The following is a 19,330-nucleotide window of genomic DNA, read 5'->3' as shown; positions in this document are numbered from 1 at the left end:
ACTATTTCCACTGCAGTCAGAACTGTTTGTGAGCCCCAAAATTTTCATATAAACTTCCTTTTCATGGAATCAAAACATCTCTCCAAAAGACTGCAACACCTGCTTCATTAAAGCAAGTGCTTCTCTAGGACTAGAGGTGTGAATAAGGGACTTATGCCATAGTATGACACGGGGTAGGGGAAGGGAGGGAGAGAAAAAGGGAGGGGGGAAAGAGAGAGAGAGAGAGAGAGAGAGAGAGAGAGAGAGAGAGAGAGAGAGAGAGAGAGAGAGAGAGAGAGAAAGGGAGAGAGAGACAGCACTTCACTAAAGGAAATAAAAATTCCCCTTCCTATCTAGAGCTCAGTGAAACTATTTCTTAGATTAATATCCAATCAATTCAAAATTCATACTCCAGGGAAGAGTGGCATCATCCAAAAAGAAATGCACTCATTACCTGACTATAACCCCTCTGGACATCTCCTTTATAATCACAAGAAAAATAATTTAAAAATATTCCCACTCCAAATAGCTTCTGGGGCATTCTGGATTCTCACTGGTGTGCTTCCAGATTCCTGACCCCTTATGTATAAGAATTCCACTGTGCCCCTGGCTGTTGCCTACTCCGCTGTGAGTCAAGACAGCAGTCAAACCCAAGGGCTCCTGTAGCTGTTTCCCCTCTACCTCCAACTGGCTCCATGAGAACCAGTCCAAGTTCCTTTAATGAAGTGAGCTCAGACCAACCATTCTCAGAGGTTTTCTACAAGTGTCTAGAACTGCCTCTTTCTTGGCTAACCATCAACATTAAAATAATTTTGGAAGAATGTGTATAGAGTAACCCAAATAGGCAAGGTTCTTTGCAGAATGCATTCTCAAATCCACGTGTTCTTAACCTACCACAGAGAAGAGGGGCTAACAGCTAAAGTTTTTGAAAATTGTAATGGAATCAACATTATACGGACCTCCCTTCGAGCTCTTATTTTATGGCACCAAAACACCTCATGGTAGACATTTCATATGAAGTTCATTTGGCACTAGGCAGAAAAAAACTGCTTGGTTTTTTACTTGTTTTAGGGTATTTGAATATTTATGTTATACAAGATCATGCTTTGATACATGTATAGATTGTAGAATGATTACATCAAGCTAGTTAACATACACATTACCTTTTTACTTTAAAACGCTCTTTGCAATTTCCAGGTATACTAGTAACTAGAGTCACCATTGTAGCACCATTATGCACAGCAGATCTGTGGAATAGCTTCAGAACAAATCATGGGCTGATGTATATAAATCTTTACAACTGAAGTAATAAAGAATAGGCAGAACGAGGGACCAGGAATGGCTGAGACACACATTTGTTTGGATGTTCTGTTCTCTGGAACCCATGAACTCACCACTTTGTTGTGGGCCATTAGCTGAAGAATGCTGGGTGTCACTCTACTCCAGAACTCCAGTGCCGTCAGGATCGCTGTGAAGCTGAATTCATTCTGGTTTTGGACATTCGTAGCCACAGCACTTTGTTCACAGTATACCGTCCAGAGCTGAGCGAAGATGAATGCATGGAACAGGGAGCACATGTGGAGCACGGAGGTCTGGAAAGGAGGACGACAGGGCACTGTTGCAGGCTGACAGGTTGTGGCCTTGTCCAGGTACACAGACAAAGCAAAAACGAGCTATCTCAGAACCACGGCTCCCAAAACCCTCGGCTATTCTGTCCGGGGCAATGTGCCAGAGAACAAAGCACCTTCTCCAAGACGGGGCATTTTCACATGCAGAACACATCTGCCTGTTCTCTCTAGCTCTTTTATGAAACTGGCATTTCCATCCCTCTAAACTAGGTAGGAGGAATCATTATTCTACTACTTGTGGATGTTTCCTCATCTGTAAAATGGGGTGGACAGCAGCCTCTTCCCAGAAGTGGAGTTAAGACGAGTGAGGTGGCAGAGCAAAAGAAGCAGCAGCAGTGAAAACAGTGCTAACATAGCTGCGTGAGTCCTGGCAGCACGCCGGGACGGTGGTGAGGCCTTCATACGTTACCTGCGTATCCTCACGGCGTCTCCTCATCTACATTACAGATGAAAAACTATATCCAGAGAGGTCAAATAACTTTTTCAAGTTTATAAAACTATAAATATGGCTTTGAAGTCAATCAGAGATCTGGGTTGAAATGGTAGGAATGGGCTTCCTGATTGTTTTTGCAAACATCAGTCAGGTCATTTGAGTGACAGCTCTGTTTTATCACAGTCGACTTGCTGTGGCCTAAATCTCAGATGACTCAACCCACAAGGACCTCCTAGAACTTTCCTAAACTCAGGAAAAGGCCCTTGGTTCCCTGTACAGCAGACTGGTGGTGTCTGATTTGCATGCACAGATTCATGATCCATGTCCACCTTTCTCTTAAGCATATCATCTATTGCTACAACTTGTTTTTGTGGGTTGTGGGACTTGAACTCGGCCTGGGTGTTGTCCCTGAGCTCTTCAGCTCAAGGCTACTGTCCTACCCTTTGAGCCACAGTGCCACCTCTGGTTTTCTAGTGGTTAATTGGAGATAAGAGGCTCACAGACTCTGGTGCCTGGGCTGCTTTGAACCTTATCCTCAGATCTCAGCCTCCTGAGTAGCTAGGATTACAGGTGTGAGGTTCCATGTCCGGATTTATTGCTACAATTTTTAAAGTTCATTTGTGTAGGCCATTCCAGGTGTGCTTGATTGAGTTCTTCACTATCCTTGCTTTCATGTTGTATTTTCATGCATCTCCAGAGGTTTGAGCTGAAAAAATAGTGTAACAAGAAATAGAGCACGATTTCCCTCCATTTCAGCCTTGGTTCCGAAAAGTGATCATAAAATTTTCCCTAGATTCTTATCCTTTTGTTTCTCTTCATTGTTTAGAGACATACAGCACTGGCTTTCTTGCCTCCATAATTAATCCTCATAAAAGTAAGCAATTTAGAAGGAGAAAGACAGGCGGGGAATATAAACAACTTTAAATAAAGCATTAGCATAAAGTTACTTTTCTAACATTTACAGGAGAGCAAGTAATAAGATACATTTACTTCTCAGAAGAAACGTAATTGGTTGATAAGGGTTTCCATTAGCAATTTCCATGCATATAGGGTCCCAATCTTGCAGAAATCTTACCTTTGATTGCTCTGGAAATCCAATCAGGATGACAATGAGATGGTCTGCAATGTGAGAACCTGCATCCAGAGGTATGGGGAGGCAAGGAGAGGAAGCATTTGGACACACTGCATTGTGGGTGAGGGAGCCCAGAAGCAGCCAGGACAGCAAACGGATGTGAGAGACACACTCGATGAATTCTTTAGGTCTGGCAGGGAGGAAGGAAGCATTAAAAATGACTTTATAGATTCTGTTTCATTGAATGCCCACTGAATGCTTATTGAAGAGAGGCATTAACAAAGTAAAAGCGATCTTGTAGGCAATTGCTTTAAGTGAAACACCAAAGCAGAATGTCAAGCAGATGATATATGCTTTTCTTATTTTTAGCTCTAATCCTGGATTTTAGCTTCTTGAGCAAGCCTTTGGTGACGCAGGAGTAAGAAATGTTCTTCAATAATCTGGCCGTCTCTCTAACTGGCTTCTGTTCTGAATCCTTTCCTTTTCCCTCATCAGAAAGTCTCTGACATCCTCTAGAGAGAAGGGAGTGCAGAGCAGACATCCAGCCACACATTTCCCTCTTCATAACAATTGTCCCCTGTTGCTCTCCATGCCTCTAGCTCCGATCCCTTCCTTTACCTGAAGGATGCCAAGCAAAGCGGCAGGTTCTAAGCTGCTCTGAGTTCCCAGGGAACCTTACTATGTGTGGTATTTCTTCTTCAGCCACTGTGGAGCCCAGATCAGGGACCTGCATCTCCTTGTCCTCCATTTCACTCCTGCAGTGGTCTTTGTTCCAGCTCCCTATTGTGTTTCTTGAAAGCACAGGTAACATTAAGTGACCGATTCATACCTAATGACTTGATCGAATTCACCGTTAAAACCGGATACATGTTCATTGCCTATGAGGATGATTGGGATGTTTGTATGTAAAGGGGGGGCAAATTTCTTTTTCTGGCAGTGTGTCACAAAGTGGCCAGGTTCAGCAAATAAATACAGAGATGGGCCCTGACTTCAGGCTTCCTCACCGATTGTATCTCACTGTCAGAAATCTTCATGTGTGTGATGACTGAGCCTCAGGAATCTCAGGCTTGCTCTGGCCTTAGTTATCCTCACCCCTGGAATTACAAGAGTCTCACCCTTGCTGCATTGCGGAAGGAGGGTGATAGAGCCAAGGCAGGTAGCGGATCACAGCTTTGTTATCTCTGTGGTTGCCCCTGGAGATTTCCATAGCTGCAATCTGAGCCAGGCCAACTTTTAGATGTCCACCAAAGGTATCTTCATGCAGAGGCTGGGAGCACGTTTTCATGTGGCTCTGCAAAACCAAACATTCCTTTGTCACTCCAGGATATACCTGGAGATGAAAAGTTTATCCCTCCTACCAGCACGGTAAGCACACACCTATGGAAACTTCAGTGACTTCCAGTAGTACGTAGGATAAAAGAGAGAATCAGCCAGGTGCTGGCGGCTCATGCCTGTCGTCCTAGCTTCTCAGGAGGCTGAGATCAGAAGATTGGGGTTCAAAACGAGCCTGGGCGGGCAAGTCCATGAGACTCTTTATCTCTAGTTAACCACCAGAAAACCAGAAGTGGTGCTGTGGCTCAAGTGGTAGAGTGCCAGCCTTGAGATGAAGAGCTCAGGGACAACGCCCAGGCCCAGAGTTCAAAGCTCCATGACCAACCAGAGAAGTGGCGGGGAGGGAGGGAGAGAAACATTCTTTAGCCCTAGCGAGGGACCATGGCAACCTCTGCATCCTCCTCTTCATCTACCTGAACTCCAGTCACACTGGCGCCATCTCCCACCCCCACTCCTCGGCCTGAAATGCTCCTCCTGCCTCTCTTCATAGAATCATTTCAATTTTACCTTGTGACACCTTCTCAGGAAGTCTTGCCTGAGCTTCCTGGCTGAGTCCCTGCCACTGATTTGCCTATTGTGAACATCACAATTTTACTTTATCAAATTTGGCCTCCTAGTAGACTATAATTATTTTCACGGCAGTACTGAGTTTGAACCAAGGGCTTTGTGCTTGCGAGGCAGGTGTTTTACCATCTGAGCCACATCTCTAGTTCTAAACTATAAATTAAATGAGGGAAGCTCCTTTATTTTGCTCATCACTGCAATCCAACAACTAAAACAGTGTCCAGCACTTGACTAGTACTCAATTTGCGGGATTCATCTTGAAAGCTTTCTTGGTTCAGGGACTTGAGGCTTTGGGTCAACATCTCTGTTCCCGTTAGCCACAGGGCCTTGGATAAGCCCCTTGTCACTGATCTTCCTGGTTAGTTTTCCTAGTATGTAAAAAGCCAGACAGTGGACTATGTCTATGGCCCCCAATATTTTCATCATTATGGATATTGTTAATATTTTTCCAAGTGTCTGAAAACAAGTTCCAAATGTTTAGGTAGTAATTGTTTCCTTTTCTGTATCACAGTCACTTAGACAAGGGTAATACATTCAGTGATCAGAAACGAGTATGTAATCAAAGATAGAGAGCTTACTTAGAAAGGACTGGGCTCTTTCTTGAATACTTGTTTGTTAAACATGACATTTGAAATATGTTGTAAAAAAATCAGTGATTGGGAGGGGGTGGGAGGAGGGAAATGGGGACAAAAACATGAGAAGGGATATCAATGTGTAGGAAGTAATGCACCTACTATTTGGGCGAATATAACTGTAACCCCTCTATACCTTACCTCAACAATAAAAGATAATTTTAAAAAAAGAAATCACTGGGCTGAGACAAGGTGAGAAATGAGTGGCTTAAGATTTTTTTTCCTCTCCTGTACTTAGGAAATATCCTGATTAATTGAGAAGGGTCTAAAAGTTGATCGTAGAGAAGAAACAATCAATTCAGCTGCTGGACGCAGGGATCACTGTGTTTTTCGTTTATCAGAGGGGAGTCAGTTAGTGTTGAGTGGAGAATTGGCTGCTCCTCAGACCACGTGCGGATTCTCATCTGCCTCTGTCCAAGGCTCCCTTAAATCTCCGTGAACCTTTTAATTCTCTAGTTAAATCATGCAAAAGTAGACTTACATCAGCAATCCATTCCACCACCACCACAAAAAGAATAATCAATAAGCTTCTTCTTTAAATATTTTCTTAAAGGAGATAGTTTAAATTCAGATAAAATGAAAAGTGGCTTACAATGGGTTAGGGGTTAGGAAAATCTCTTTGCAAGTGTTATTTTATTGCAACCCTGTAACAATAAGGCAAAGGAAGTGTCTGTCAAATGAGGAACTCAAAACTCAATGTCCTCAAATAACACTGTAGCACAATAAAAAGAGATTGGGTTGGAACTCACAACAGTTTTAGGTTCAATTCAGACTATTATTTAACAGTAGATCTTCACCAAATCATAACAGAGACATTGCAAAAACTGAACAAAAGGCAAAATAAAAGATATAAACAAAGCTATCATTTGGCCTTCCTTTCCTTTCTTCTTTTTTTTTTTTGCCAGTCCTGGGGCTTGAACTCAGGCCTTGGGCACTGTGTTTGAGCTTTCTCAAGGCTAGTATTCTACTACTTGAGTCACAGCACCACTTCCAGCTTTTTCTGTGCATGTAGTACTGAGGAATTGAACCCAGGGCTTGGTATATGCTAGGCAAGCACTCTACCACTAGGCCACGCCCCCAGCCCCTCTTCATTCCTCTTAAACAGACTCCAAATTTCTTCAGACTCCAAATTATGAGTTTAATCAACAGCATCACAGCGACCTACACAAGTAGCACTGAATTTCCACATGGCCTGCTGATTCTCTAAAAACGTCTGTGTCTTACGAACCTCAGATAAGCAAGCAGAAGCATCTTACCTTCAGTCTGGTCAGCGTGTGCATGTCAGCCATGAAATCCAGCACGTCACTGATGTATTGCCTCATGCACTCCATGGCTGCAGTCCCACACTGAAATAGGAGGACACAGCTGGTACACTGGTTACGAAGGAGGTATTCTAGTTCTTGGATTTCCAGCTCACTCCACTACTCTCAGCATAGTTTGTGATTATCTGTCTATAGTTTAGGCAAAAATTGCTAAGATGTGTGTGGTACAGAACAAAGAAACAAGAGAGGTCTACAGAGACAAAGTGAAAAGCTAATTCTACTGGGCCACTGAGGGGATTTTTGTTTGCTTGTTTTTAAACTGGTTTATACACAAAGATTCAGCCTAGAAAATGTTATTATCATCCCAAACGACTGCATCTCTCTGGGGACGTCTTAAATTTACATAAAATCTGTGTTATCAAATACTGCCATAGAATCTGAAATCTCATTATACATACAAGTGTGCATGTATGTACATGAAACGCATTGATTGCTATTGCTGAGTCAAAGATTCTTATGTTTGAATCAAGTGACAGCTTCACTTTGTATACATGGTAGTTGTACGGTTAAATAGATTCATGTCAAATGATTACTAGGAATAAATGAAAGACAGAAAACGGTCATCTTTACATGACAAAGTATATTAGGAAGTTTTTAACAAGAAAAAAGCATGCTTCTTTTAAATGGCATGGAGATGCTCTCTCTCAGAGCATGCAGAGAATTTGGGATCAGAATCAAAGCAGGGGAAAATAAACTGACAGGCTGCGTGAGAGGACCTACACATCAGCCTAATATAAAACGGATCAAAAGCAGGCAGTCTTTGAAGTCATGTGAATACTATGCTAAAGGCCTCCATGGATCTTTTTTTAAGGAAATCTGGAACATTCTATACTCATTTTCCCATATTCATGTAAATCTGCCCAGCACTGAGCTATATCGCCTCTTCTCTCTTCTAGAATGTTACGCTTGTCAGCTCTTCTGACACCATAACAAACAGTAAAATAAGGGTGTTGGCAGTCTGTCAGGGTGTTTTCCAAGCATTTTATACATCCTAAGGTTTTCTTCTTTTAATTTAAATCAAGTGAAGGAATTAGAAAAGGTTATTGTTTTCCTGCTTTTGCAATATGAATCCTTCAGTGCAAAAAAAAAAAAGTATTTCCCCTGATTTATTCCATTTTCTCTGACCTTTCACACATCATTCAAATAGAAGTGCAGTTCTTGAATTTCTTAAAAGGAATTTGTTTTGTTCATAGGCAATATTTTATACCAGCTCAACTAGGCAAATGTCAGAAAATAATTACTGGGAGCATTATTCAATATTTGCTTTTAAACATGAATCTCAAGAAATTAAAGCAAAACATTACATAGTTACTTTGCTCTAGAGATAATGTCTACATCCCCCCCCCAAAATGGGCCTTATGGTCAGGAGAAGCTCATTTTGTGGTCCATCAGGGAGCCATTCACACTTATCCAACAATGCACACAATTTTCAATCCTTCCTGTAAACTTTTTAAACCATAAATACAACCTTAGATGTGTTATTTTTGAAAAATCACGAAGAGTCAAGCTCCACTTGTTTCAGAAGATTTGTATTTATTTCAGTAGGAAAAATGATAATGAAGAAGTTCAAAATCTACACTAACCTCAAACGCATAAACTGAAATAAATAATATCCAATTCTTCAAAATACATCTAAATTTGATCTTGTATTTTTTATAGAAATAACATGTTTGTAGAAAATTTGGGAAACACAAGTTACTAAAAAGGGACAACTAAAATCAACATATACTAATACCTACTATCTCTGTGAATATTTTCTTTGCCAATCCTGGGGCTTGAACTCAGGGCCTGGGCGCTGTCCTTGGGCTTTCTCAAGGCTAGAGCTCTACCACTTGAGCCACAGTACCACTTCTAACTTTTTCTATGTATGTGGTAACTGAGGAATCGAACCCAGGTCTTCGTGCACACTAGGCAAGCACTCTATCACTAGAGCAAACTAAACATTTCTCAATGCATATACCATGCACACATACACATAACTCTTATAAGATTTAAATAACTTTACTGTAATTTGCTTTTAATTAAATCTATCATATGGATTGTCTAATGAAGCATTCTTTAAAAGTTTGATTTACTGGGGCCGGGAGTTTAATCTTCAAATTCATCAAACTGCATCCTTAAAGATGTACAGCTTGCAGGGCCGGGAGTTTGGCCTAGTGATTAAAGTGCTTGCCTAGCATGCACGAAGACCCGGGTTCGATTCTTCGGTACTCCACATACACAGCAAAAAGCTGGAAGTGGTGCTAAGGCTCAAGTGGTAGAGTGCTAGCCTTGAGAAAGTCCAAGGACAGTGCTCAAACCCTGAGCTCAAGCCCAGGACTGGCAAAAAAAAAAAAAAAAAAAGATGTACAGCTTGAGCCGGGCGCAGTGGCTCATGCCTGTAATCCTAGCTACTCAGGAGGCTGAGATCTGAGGTTTGTGGCTCAAAGCCAGCCTGGGCACTAAAGATTGTGAGACTCTTATCTCCAATTATCACTAGAAAAGGAGAAGTGGGGCTGTGGCTCAAGGGGTAGGGCAGTAGCCTTGAGCTAAAGAGCTCAGGGACATTGCTCAGGCCCAGAGTTCAAGCCCCATGACTCACACATAAAAAAAAAAAGATGTACAGCTAAAATTTTGTATGTTTCAGTATTTTATACCTGTATTTTACTTTTACTGATAATTCATCTATTGAAAATGAGAAAAAGAGGTTCTTTTGAAGGCTTACTTATTGATCATTGTAAAGGGTTTTGTATGAGAAGCATACAGCTGTTGCTTTGTTGTTATTGTTGGACTATTTGGTCCCCGCCCCTGCAAGGATTTCATGCTTGTTCAGTTTACTTGCTTGTATTCTACCACTTAAACCACACCTGTAGCTAAGATTTTGCTAGTTATCGTGGAGATGGAGTTTCATGGACTTGTCTGGGCTGGCTTTGAACTGCGATCTTCTGAATCTTAGCCTCCTGAGCCACTAGTACTCAGTTGGAATATTTGCTTTTTATTTATTGACTTTTCTTTCTTTTTTTTTTTTTTTGCCAGTCCTGAGGCTTGAACTCAGAGCCTAGGTGCTGTTTCTGAGATTCTCTGTGTTCAAGGCTAGTGCAACTTCCAGCTTTTTCTGAATAGTTTACTAGAGATAAGAGTCTCAAGTTTGGTATTGAAATTCCTCCTGGGCTGTTCTTTCTGCTAAGAAGTGTTTTTGCTATATGGGGTCTTTTATTATTCCATATGAAATTTTGGATTGCCTCTTCTATTTCTTTAAAGAGTGATGTGGGGATATTCATGGGTATTGCGCTGAATTTGTAGATAGCCCTTGGCAAGATTGTCATTTTCACGATATTGATTCTTCCAATCCAGGAGCATGGGAGGTTTTTCCATTTCCTCAGTTCTGCTTTAATTTCCTTTTTCAGGGTTTTAAAGTTTTCATCAAAAAGGTCCTTTACATTCTTAGTTAAGCTAATTCCTAGGTACTTTATTTTCTTTGAGGCTATTGCAAAAGGAGTTGCTTTCCTGATTGTTGCCTCATTCCTCTCACTGTTGGTGAGAGGAAGGCAGTTGATTTTTGAGGGTTAATTTTATACCCTGAGCTATAATTATCAAAACACTTTGGTACTGGCACAAGAACAGGCCTGAAGACCAATGGAATAGAACTGAAGACCCAGATATTAAACCACAGACCTATGGCCACCTAATCTTTGACAAGGGAGCCAAAAAAATAGAATGGAGAAAGACAGCCTCTTCAACAAGTGGTGCTGGCAGAACTGGTTAAGCACCTGCAGAAAACTAAAGTTGGATCCTTCTTTGTCACCCTGTACTAGAATTTACTCCAAATGGATCAAAGACCTGGAGGTAAAAGCTGACACTCTGAAAACTTTACAAGAAGGAATAGGAGATACAGTAGACCTCCTTGGCACAGGTCGAAACTTTCTTAATAAGGACCAAGAATCACAACAAATCAGAGAAAGGCTGGATAAGTGGGACTGCATTAAACTGCAGAGCTTTTGTATGGCAAAGGACATAGCTAGTAAATTAATTAGGAAGCTTACAGAGTGGGAGAAGATCTTCACCAACCAAACAACGGACAAGGGCCTCATATCTAAAATATATCAACAGCTCAAAAAATTGAATCATCCAAAACTAATCTCCAAAGCAACAACCATCCCATTAAAAGATGGGCCAAAGACTTAAAGAGAGTCTTCTCTGAAGAAGAAACAAAAATGGCCTATAGACACATGAAGAAATGCTCAACATCTCTGGTCATAAAAGAAATGCAAATCAAAACAACTCTAAGATTCCACCTCACTCCAGTTAGAATGGCCAGGATCAGGAAAACTAATAACAATAGATGCTGGAGGGGATGTGGCCAGGAGGGATCACTACTATACTGTTGGTGGGAGTGCAAACTCGTTCAACCACTATGGAAAGCAGTATGGCAGTTCCTCAAAAGACTAAACATAGAGCTCCCCTATGACCCAGCAATTCCACTACTTGGCATTGACCCAATCATCCAAAAACAAGGACATACTAAATCCACCAGCACAACAATGTTCATTGCAGCACTGTTTACCATAGCAAAGATATGGAACCAACCTAGATGTCCGTCAGTTGATGAGTGGATCAACAAGATGTGGTATTTGTACACAATGGATTTCTATGCTGCTGTCAGAAAGAATGACATTGCCCTATTTGTTAGGAAATGGAAAGACTTAGAAAAGATCATATTAAGTGAAGTAAGCCAGACTCAAAGGAACTTAGGCTCAATGGTTTCCCTCATTCGTCATAATCAGTAGAAACCTTGGGCTCTACTAGCAGAGATCTGCAATAGAGCAAAACCTTGATACAAAAGGCCATATAGTATATCGCTGAATGAAAGGACCTCCAGGATATTGAAATAAAAGCCATATAACGAATGATTGTTCTTCTTAAGGTACTATGTCATCTCTCATCTCTTTTGCTGTCCCTTGGTTATCTCATATTGTTACACTATCTCACTTTGTTACCTGATATATTGGATATATTTGTATTTGGTTATTTGAAATTAGATAGGGAAAGGGGGAAAACAAGATGAGGGGTGGGGGTGGGGGGAAGGGAAATGGGGACCAAACATGTGAATGGGTATCAATGTATGGGAATTAATGCAGCATCTATCTGGCAAATATCATGTAACCCTTCTATTAATTACAATAAAAAATATATGAAAAAAAAGAGTCTCACAGACTTCTGCCCCAGCTGGCTTCAAACCATAATTCTCATATCTGAACCTCCTAAGTAGCTAGGATTACAAGTGTGAGCTACTAGCGCCTGGCTACTTACCGATTTTGATAAACTTTTTATATGTAGGACCATTACTACTTTTTAGTAACCATACAGGTAGAAAATACTGTGTTCTAAAGAATTAATGAATGTGCTAGTACTTTTCTTCTTCAAGCACACAGTAGATAGGTACCGAGTTCCAGCCAATCGAACATGATTAGAAACATGATAGAATAAACGTATTTCTAGCCCTGCCTCTGGAAAGCTGCTCATGTACCTTACTCACCTCTATTTCCCAACCTGCCAACTGACCAAAAGGGAAGCACATGCTGGAAGGAACCCAGATCCTAATGCACTTCCATGACAACCTCCCCTTCCTATAGTAATCAGGTTACCATATGAACCACTTAAACAGCAAAGCTTATTGAAAGAGCTGGAATTCTAGCTCATAGTGTTTTGTTTTATACTACCAAGAACCCTTTCAAAATTACAATCTAATAATTCTTTCAGAAATCTATCATAAACAGTCTCAAGTATGGATAAGGATTTAAGAATGAAGATTTCATTGTGTATTAATTACAACTGCAGAATATTAAAAATAAAATATCCAACTGTAAGTAATACATGTTAGTATTATACTTTTTTTCTTTGCCAGTCCTGGGGCTTGAACTCAGGGCCTGAGTATTGTCCCTGGGCTTTCTCAAGGCTAGATCTCTACCACTTGAGCCACAGCACCACTTCTGGCTTTTTTTCTATGTATGAAGCACCGAGGAATCGAACCTGGGTCTTTGTGCATGCTAAGCAAGCACTCTACCACTAGGCCAAACTCCCAGTCTGTTAGTATTATTCTTAATAAATAACATTTAGCTAGCACCTGTTACATGTGTTAGTAGATTTTACATGTGCTTTCTCAGTCAATCTTCAACCTATATAATTTGTAGGATCTAATTACCCTCTTATACCTCATCTACAGATAAAACAAATAATCATATAATCAAATAAGCATAGGTTAAATTACTTTCCCATAGTCACATAGCTAGTGCTGGTAGGTCTCAAGCCCTGATGTAAGTCTAAAGGCCACATTCTTAAGCACTATTCCATGAAATAGAAAAATAAAGACAATTAATTGGATCAGGACTTACTCCGGGTACACAGGCTATCATCTGCTTGCTCAGAATTGTTGACTCAGCTAGTTTGGTTCCAGCATCTGCACAAATAAACTAATAAAAAATTGAAAGGATAATTATTTAAGAGCACTTGGACAGTAATAAAGAATTTATAATTTTATTAACATGGCTTAAATTCATTAGTATTTACTTTTGTGATAGACACTCCTAAGTACACCATATTCACTAGCCTAATAGTTAATACCTATCAGCATAGAACTATTCTGAACATGAACGTTCCTTTACCCAGACATGTAAGTGGTAATGAAATGGTCCATTCAATGAAGGAAAAGGTGTCAGTATTGTCTAAGTTATTCTGGGGTCATTAGAGCATTCTGAAACACTTCTTGACAGTTTACTGTTGGCACAGATTCTTAGATTTCCATGATTTCTGTGAGTATAACATGTACTCAGAGCCAAAACAGAAAAATAACGATGCTCAGAGTGAGTACTCTAAACGTGTTTGTCCCCTCTAGAGAGCCTCGTGTCGTCTTCCTCCTCCTGCTTCATTCATGTGCATCCTCCGTGCTGAGATGACCCCCACTCCTGCGTCTGCACCCAGGGGAATTCTCACATGCTTCCATTGTCATAGGCAATACATTAGATTGCAGTGACCCAGAAACCTGTTTCACAACTTGCAACAAGCTCTTCAAAAGAACACAACCTTGATACACATTCACAGCTTAGTGTCTGGCATCCCAGAGGACTCCGGCAGAGTTTATGGAATGAAGCAATTAATCAATTTTGATGAGATCATAATGAGGATAGAATCTGCCAGATTGTCACTTCATTTCCTTTATTACAGACATTGACAGGTATTTCTTACTCAATGAGATATTCAACTATTTATTTTTGTTGTTGTCGGTCATGGAGCTTGAACTTGGCCTGGGCACTGTCCCTGAGCTCTTCAGCTCAAGGCTAGTGCTCTACTCTTTGAGCCACAGCACCACTTCCTCAACTGTTTATTTATGGTTTTTGGAAGAAAGTTAGATAAAGTCTTCAGAGTTTTCTATGAATGATGATCTGTTTAATTTCTCTTTTATTGGTGGTCCCACAAACTTTGGGATGTGAAAATCTTTCTATACAGAGTGTAGATTCAACTGTAATAGTTCTTCCTTCTCATTTATTTACAGAACATAGCAATGCTATGGGTGGCTCAAGACTAACAATGAATCTAGGTAAAGTGTGTCCCTCTAAAACATAAAGAAAACATTATGGAGGCCTGATACGGAGCCCTGGGACAATGGAAGAGAAATCAGCAGATTTCTGCTTACACACAAATCTTAGCAGTATTAATGGTCAGCAAGGTAGAGCTCTTAGCCAAAGGCCTTCTGAGGTCAACTATTTGTCTTCGGCTGTAAAAAGTATGGTAATTCATGAAAAGTATATAGCTGTAAGTGAGGAAGATGGGAAGAGGCCAACTAGCAGAGATTTTTTCCTTGTTACATGATAGGAAGTGGACACTGTCCTTGATGTGAATATTTTGTCATTTCCATTCACCTCAAATATTATTACAGGAAGCAGAAAGTACTGTTTGATCATTTACTCTGAATTGACAAAGAAAGGAACAGCTAGAAACATCTTGGGACTATCTAAAAAAAATCTCGCTGGGAGTTTGGCCTAGCGGTAGAGTGCTTGCCTAGCATGCACGGAGACCAGGGTTCAATTCCTTAGTACCACATACATAGAAAAAGAAAGCCAGAAGTGGTGCTGAGGCTCAAGTGGTAGACTCTAGCCTTGAGGAAAGCCCAAGGACAGTTCTCAGGCCCTGAGTTCAAGCCCCAGGACTGGCAAAAACAAACAAACAAAAAAAAACCTCCATTATTTTATCCAAGTACATTTAAGCCTGCTTACCTAATTTGGACTTACTTCTAATGAAATAAGACAAGAAAAGTAGCCCAATGCTGGTGGCTATTCAAGAGGCCAAGATCCGAGGATCATGATACAAAGCCAGCCTGGCAGGAAAGACCGTGAAACTCTTATCTCCAATTAGCCATCAGAAAACCTGATGTGGTGCTCTGGCTCAAGTGGTAGAGGGCTAGCCTTGAGCTGAAGAGCTCAGGGACAGCACCCAGGGCCAGAGTTCAAGCCCCATGACCACCAAAAGAAAAAGAAAAAAGAAAGAAAAGGAAGAAAGAAAAATACTAAATCAGGTTTAAAATGATAGGTCATTTGACTCTGGATAAATCTTGTAAGCTAAAAGTGACATTAGTAGCATTTGATAGAAGACTAGAATAAGAAGGTATAATCCTAACATAATCTTCAGGCCCAAATGACATCCATGGTTCTCCTTCAGAATGTGATATTCCAAAACCATCTGAGTCTGCAAGCTCAGACAGACAAGTTCTGACTATGTTCCAAAAACATAGCCCAACGCAGCATTCATATCAATTTCTTTACGAAAGAAATGAGACTGCACAGTTAGAAGAGGCTGCAGGGAGCATGGGCACGAGCACCATGCGAGGTAAAGGGGACTTAGAAGAACTTTAGGGACAGCTGAAAGTGCTATGTTCTTCCAGCTACACTGGCAGTCCTTGGGAGCAAGGCAGGCTTTGTGCAGAAGCAACAGTTCAACTTCTGGTATCAGCCTCAGGAGGCGCTTTTGCCACATGCCAATCCCAATGGAGACTCAGACACAGTGTGGCACATTGTCAGTATGCTTAGTAGCCACCCATGTCAGTCAAGATCTGAGCCCAGATTCAAATGTCTGATTGGTGATAACTTCATGAAGTTATCACCAATCAGACATTTGAAATCAGGGCTCCAGATATTGACTAGACATAGGGTTGAGCCTCTAAGCATACTGACAATGTGCCACACTGTGTCTGAGTCTCCATTGGGATTGACATGTGCAAAGCGACCTCCTTAGAGGCTTGATACCAGAAGTTGAACTAGAGGTGCCAGTGAAGAACCTGGCAGAAATGTTTCTATAATTGTATAGAACTGCTCAAAGTACAAAGCTATAACTAAAATCACTGGGCGGGAGCAATTATATTGCTGTTAAAGTAAGAATTTGGTACTTGCAGGGAGAAATCTGCCACTGAATGCTGCACTTCTGTATGGGTACAAAAGAATACAGAAGTAAGGAGATATCCATTATGTGTCATTACTAAATTCTATCAAAATGATACCTAAAATAGTTTGTCTACCTCTTATCCGACAGTGATCAGATCGTTACTAACGCAACTTGTATTCATAACGCCACTTAACAGTAACTCTGTGAATTAAAAACAACAGCTGTACCTCTGCCATTTCTTTGTCTTCCAGCCCACAACTAACCTATTTTTAAAAGAAAGTCTTTTGCCAATGTGATTTCTCATAACCTGAATATAAAGGTATATCCCACAGTGTGGGAGAGGTACATGCAAATTGCCAGTATATATATTCTTGACACACAAGAGAAACCAAGGGAATTCATTTTTGATTTGAATTTAGTCTTCATGGTGATTTTCAAAGGGTTATTACTGATCTATCATGAATGCTTTCCTTTAATCAATTTTAAGAACAATGACAGTAGCAAATATACCAAATATGTACAGCAAATGAGCAGAAGAGAATATTGCAAGCCAAGGGGAAATGTCAATAAATTTGAATTAAGTAACATAACAATGCATCTTTCTAAAGTGTATAGGGAAAAACACATCTTGACAGTCGGCAATTTTTTTCCTTTTCTGTCTCTTTGCCTCTTTTTCTTTGGGGAAAAAAAAATCACTCGAGCATTTAAGGCCACTTGACTTCATTTGCAAGTAAAAACAAATAACAGAAGTCCTGGCTAGACAATCATGATATACTTGGCTGGGGAATTTCCCATGATGCCAGGCCTCCAGGAAGAAGTTCTAGGAATTGAAAACCAGACTGGTGTCTCCTACTGTCCTGACATGTTTTGAATTCATGTGCCCCCTACTCCACATTCCTTGCACAAATGTTCCATTTTTATAAGGGGTCTTACAAATGTAGTATTTGGTAAACAACAAAGGTATGCTTCTCCTATGGGAAGACCATGAATGGTTCATCTCGGTAAACCCATCCATCTATTTACAGAACAAGAGCCCTAGTAGTTCCTAAGAGGGTTAAAAAACGAATGGCAGCTCTGTCGTGGGAGAAACTGTAGCACTCTGAAGGATTTTCTGCAGGAGTTCTTCTTCCCAGTTGTCCATTCTTTTCTGTTTTTTTCTTACTGTCTTCTAACCGTGATCACACATATTCATGAAGAAAGTTACTGTCGGGCTTTGACATACCACTCTGTCCTTACTGTGAGCTTAGTTAACTGTTCAAGTGTGGGAGCTGGCCCTGTCCATTAGTAAGGTGAAAAGCTTCCCACATGTCTAGCCTACATTGCTGAGGAGCAGTTACAGAGGTATCTGGCCATCACCTCTATTCGCCAGAGAACAGCTCAAGGGCCTCAGCAACTAGGGAGTAGGAAACTGCAGTGAGATGAACTCCTCATAAAGAGAAACAAAGGTACCTTTCCTTCACTCCACAGAGCTCCTCTCCCCAGGACATGGACAGGGACAAGGAGAAGGGGACTGCTCACTGAAGGTAGGCCTCCCTTTCATTTCTCTCATTAGGAAAGAAAAGTATTTACCCTAAGGGCTTACTGACAGAGTGTGTAATTACTTCAAAATGATGCAATTTATTTTGTTAGAGAAAGTTGAAATTGGGGACTGGGAGCTTGGCCTAGTGGTAAGAGTGCTTGCCTAGAAAAAGTTGAAGTTATTTATCAAGTTGTTCTTCAAAGTGTCTCCAAAATACCCCTCTAATCTAGATCAATGCTTTTTGGGTTTTGCTTTTTGTTCTTTATGCTAGGGCTTAAATTTAAGACCTCATGCTCTCTCTCTGCTTTCTTGCTAACAGCTGGAGCTCTGTCACATGAGTCCCACCTCTAGTCTGATATTTTGCTGGCTAATTGAAAATGGAGATTTATAGACATTTCTGGCCAGGTTGGCTGGCTTTGAACTCTTCCAGGTTTCAGTGTCTTGAGTAGCTAGGGTACAAGTATGAGTCACTGCCATCCAGACAACTGGAGTTATATATGCATATATACATATGCATATACACATGTATGCTGTTGTTGGTCATAGAAACTGAAAATATAATCACAGTACTCGTGAGGCAGAGGCAGAGGCAGAGGCAGAGAGATACTGAAATGGAGGTTAGCCTGGAATACATAAAGGAGACCCTATCTCCAACCAACCAACCAACCAACCATCCAACCAACAAACCAAAAATAGATAAAAATGTTACATTTGAAATGGCATCTGAAAATTCACAAATCCATTTAGAAGAGTCTGCTGTTCGCTTTCTTTCTTCCTAATTTGATTTTGTTGTTCGTTCACCTCACTGTGATGAAAAGTCATTGTTTTGTGATCTTTCTTAAGTACAGGGTAATATAAACTCCCGTGATTCTTATGCTATGGAGTGAGAAGTGCTCATTACAGCTGACTAACAAACTTCACAGAAGACCAGGCTCCTGCACGCACAGGAACCAACCTCAGGAAGACCAGCCATACCATGTGCTCTGCTCAAGGTGGAGAGCAATTGAGGGAACTGTGCCCAGTGGTTACAGGAAAGCCCTGCAAAGCCCGCAGGCTTAGCCAATTGGGCCTTGAAGCTAGTCAACCTCTGGACCAAACCACAAGCACAGGTAAAGTCAGTTGCCTGCATCCAGCTGGCATACCATTTCATTGAGGAAGCCTTCCCTAACTTCACAGCAGCGGAGACAGGATTCTCCTGCTCTCAACTTCCCCACAGGACTTTATTTATCTCCCTTTCCCGTGGTACTAGTCAAGGCCTGTCTCAAGTGATCAGATTCTGCATGCTTGCCATGATGCTGAGCGAAGGACAGGGGCAGATGGACAGATGGAGGGCTTCAGCTCCTCACAAGCAGACCCACATCCCAAAGCATCAGCAGTGACAAGTCTCCAAAGGCAGCATTGGATGTGTGCAAGCCAATCATCTCAGTGGGTCCCTGGA

General features: G+C 41.0%; 1 protein-coding gene across 1 annotated transcript in view; it reads right to left on the bottom strand.

Moving 5' to 3' along the window:
• Unc79 (unc-79 subunit of NALCN channel complex) overlaps positions 1 to 19,330 on the bottom strand; it is a 218,645-nt gene that overhangs the window by 7,344 nt on the left and 191,971 nt on the right. Inside the window, exons 45-49 of the mRNA XM_090344746.1 lie at positions 13,334 to 13,411; positions 6,897 to 6,986; positions 4,228 to 4,403; positions 3,116 to 3,302; positions 1,374 to 1,571 (exon numbers count right to left, since the gene is read on the bottom strand). Of these exons, the coding sequence (XP_090200872.1) occupies positions 1,374 to 1,571; positions 3,116 to 3,302; positions 4,228 to 4,403; positions 6,897 to 6,986; positions 13,334 to 13,411 (729 nt within the window). The remainder of the gene's footprint in view (positions 1 to 1,373; positions 1,572 to 3,115; positions 3,303 to 4,227; positions 4,404 to 6,896; positions 6,987 to 13,333; positions 13,412 to 19,330) is intronic.

This window comes from Megascapheus bottae, chromosome 14, assembly GCF_031878675.1.
Source record: "Megascapheus bottae isolate mThoBot1 chromosome 14, mThoBot2.hap1, whole genome shotgun sequence".
NCBI lineage: Eukaryota > Metazoa > Chordata > Mammalia > Rodentia > Geomyidae > Megascapheus > Megascapheus bottae.
Note: the sequence above shows the minus strand (reverse complement) of the source record. Positions and strands in the feature narration are given on the sequence as shown.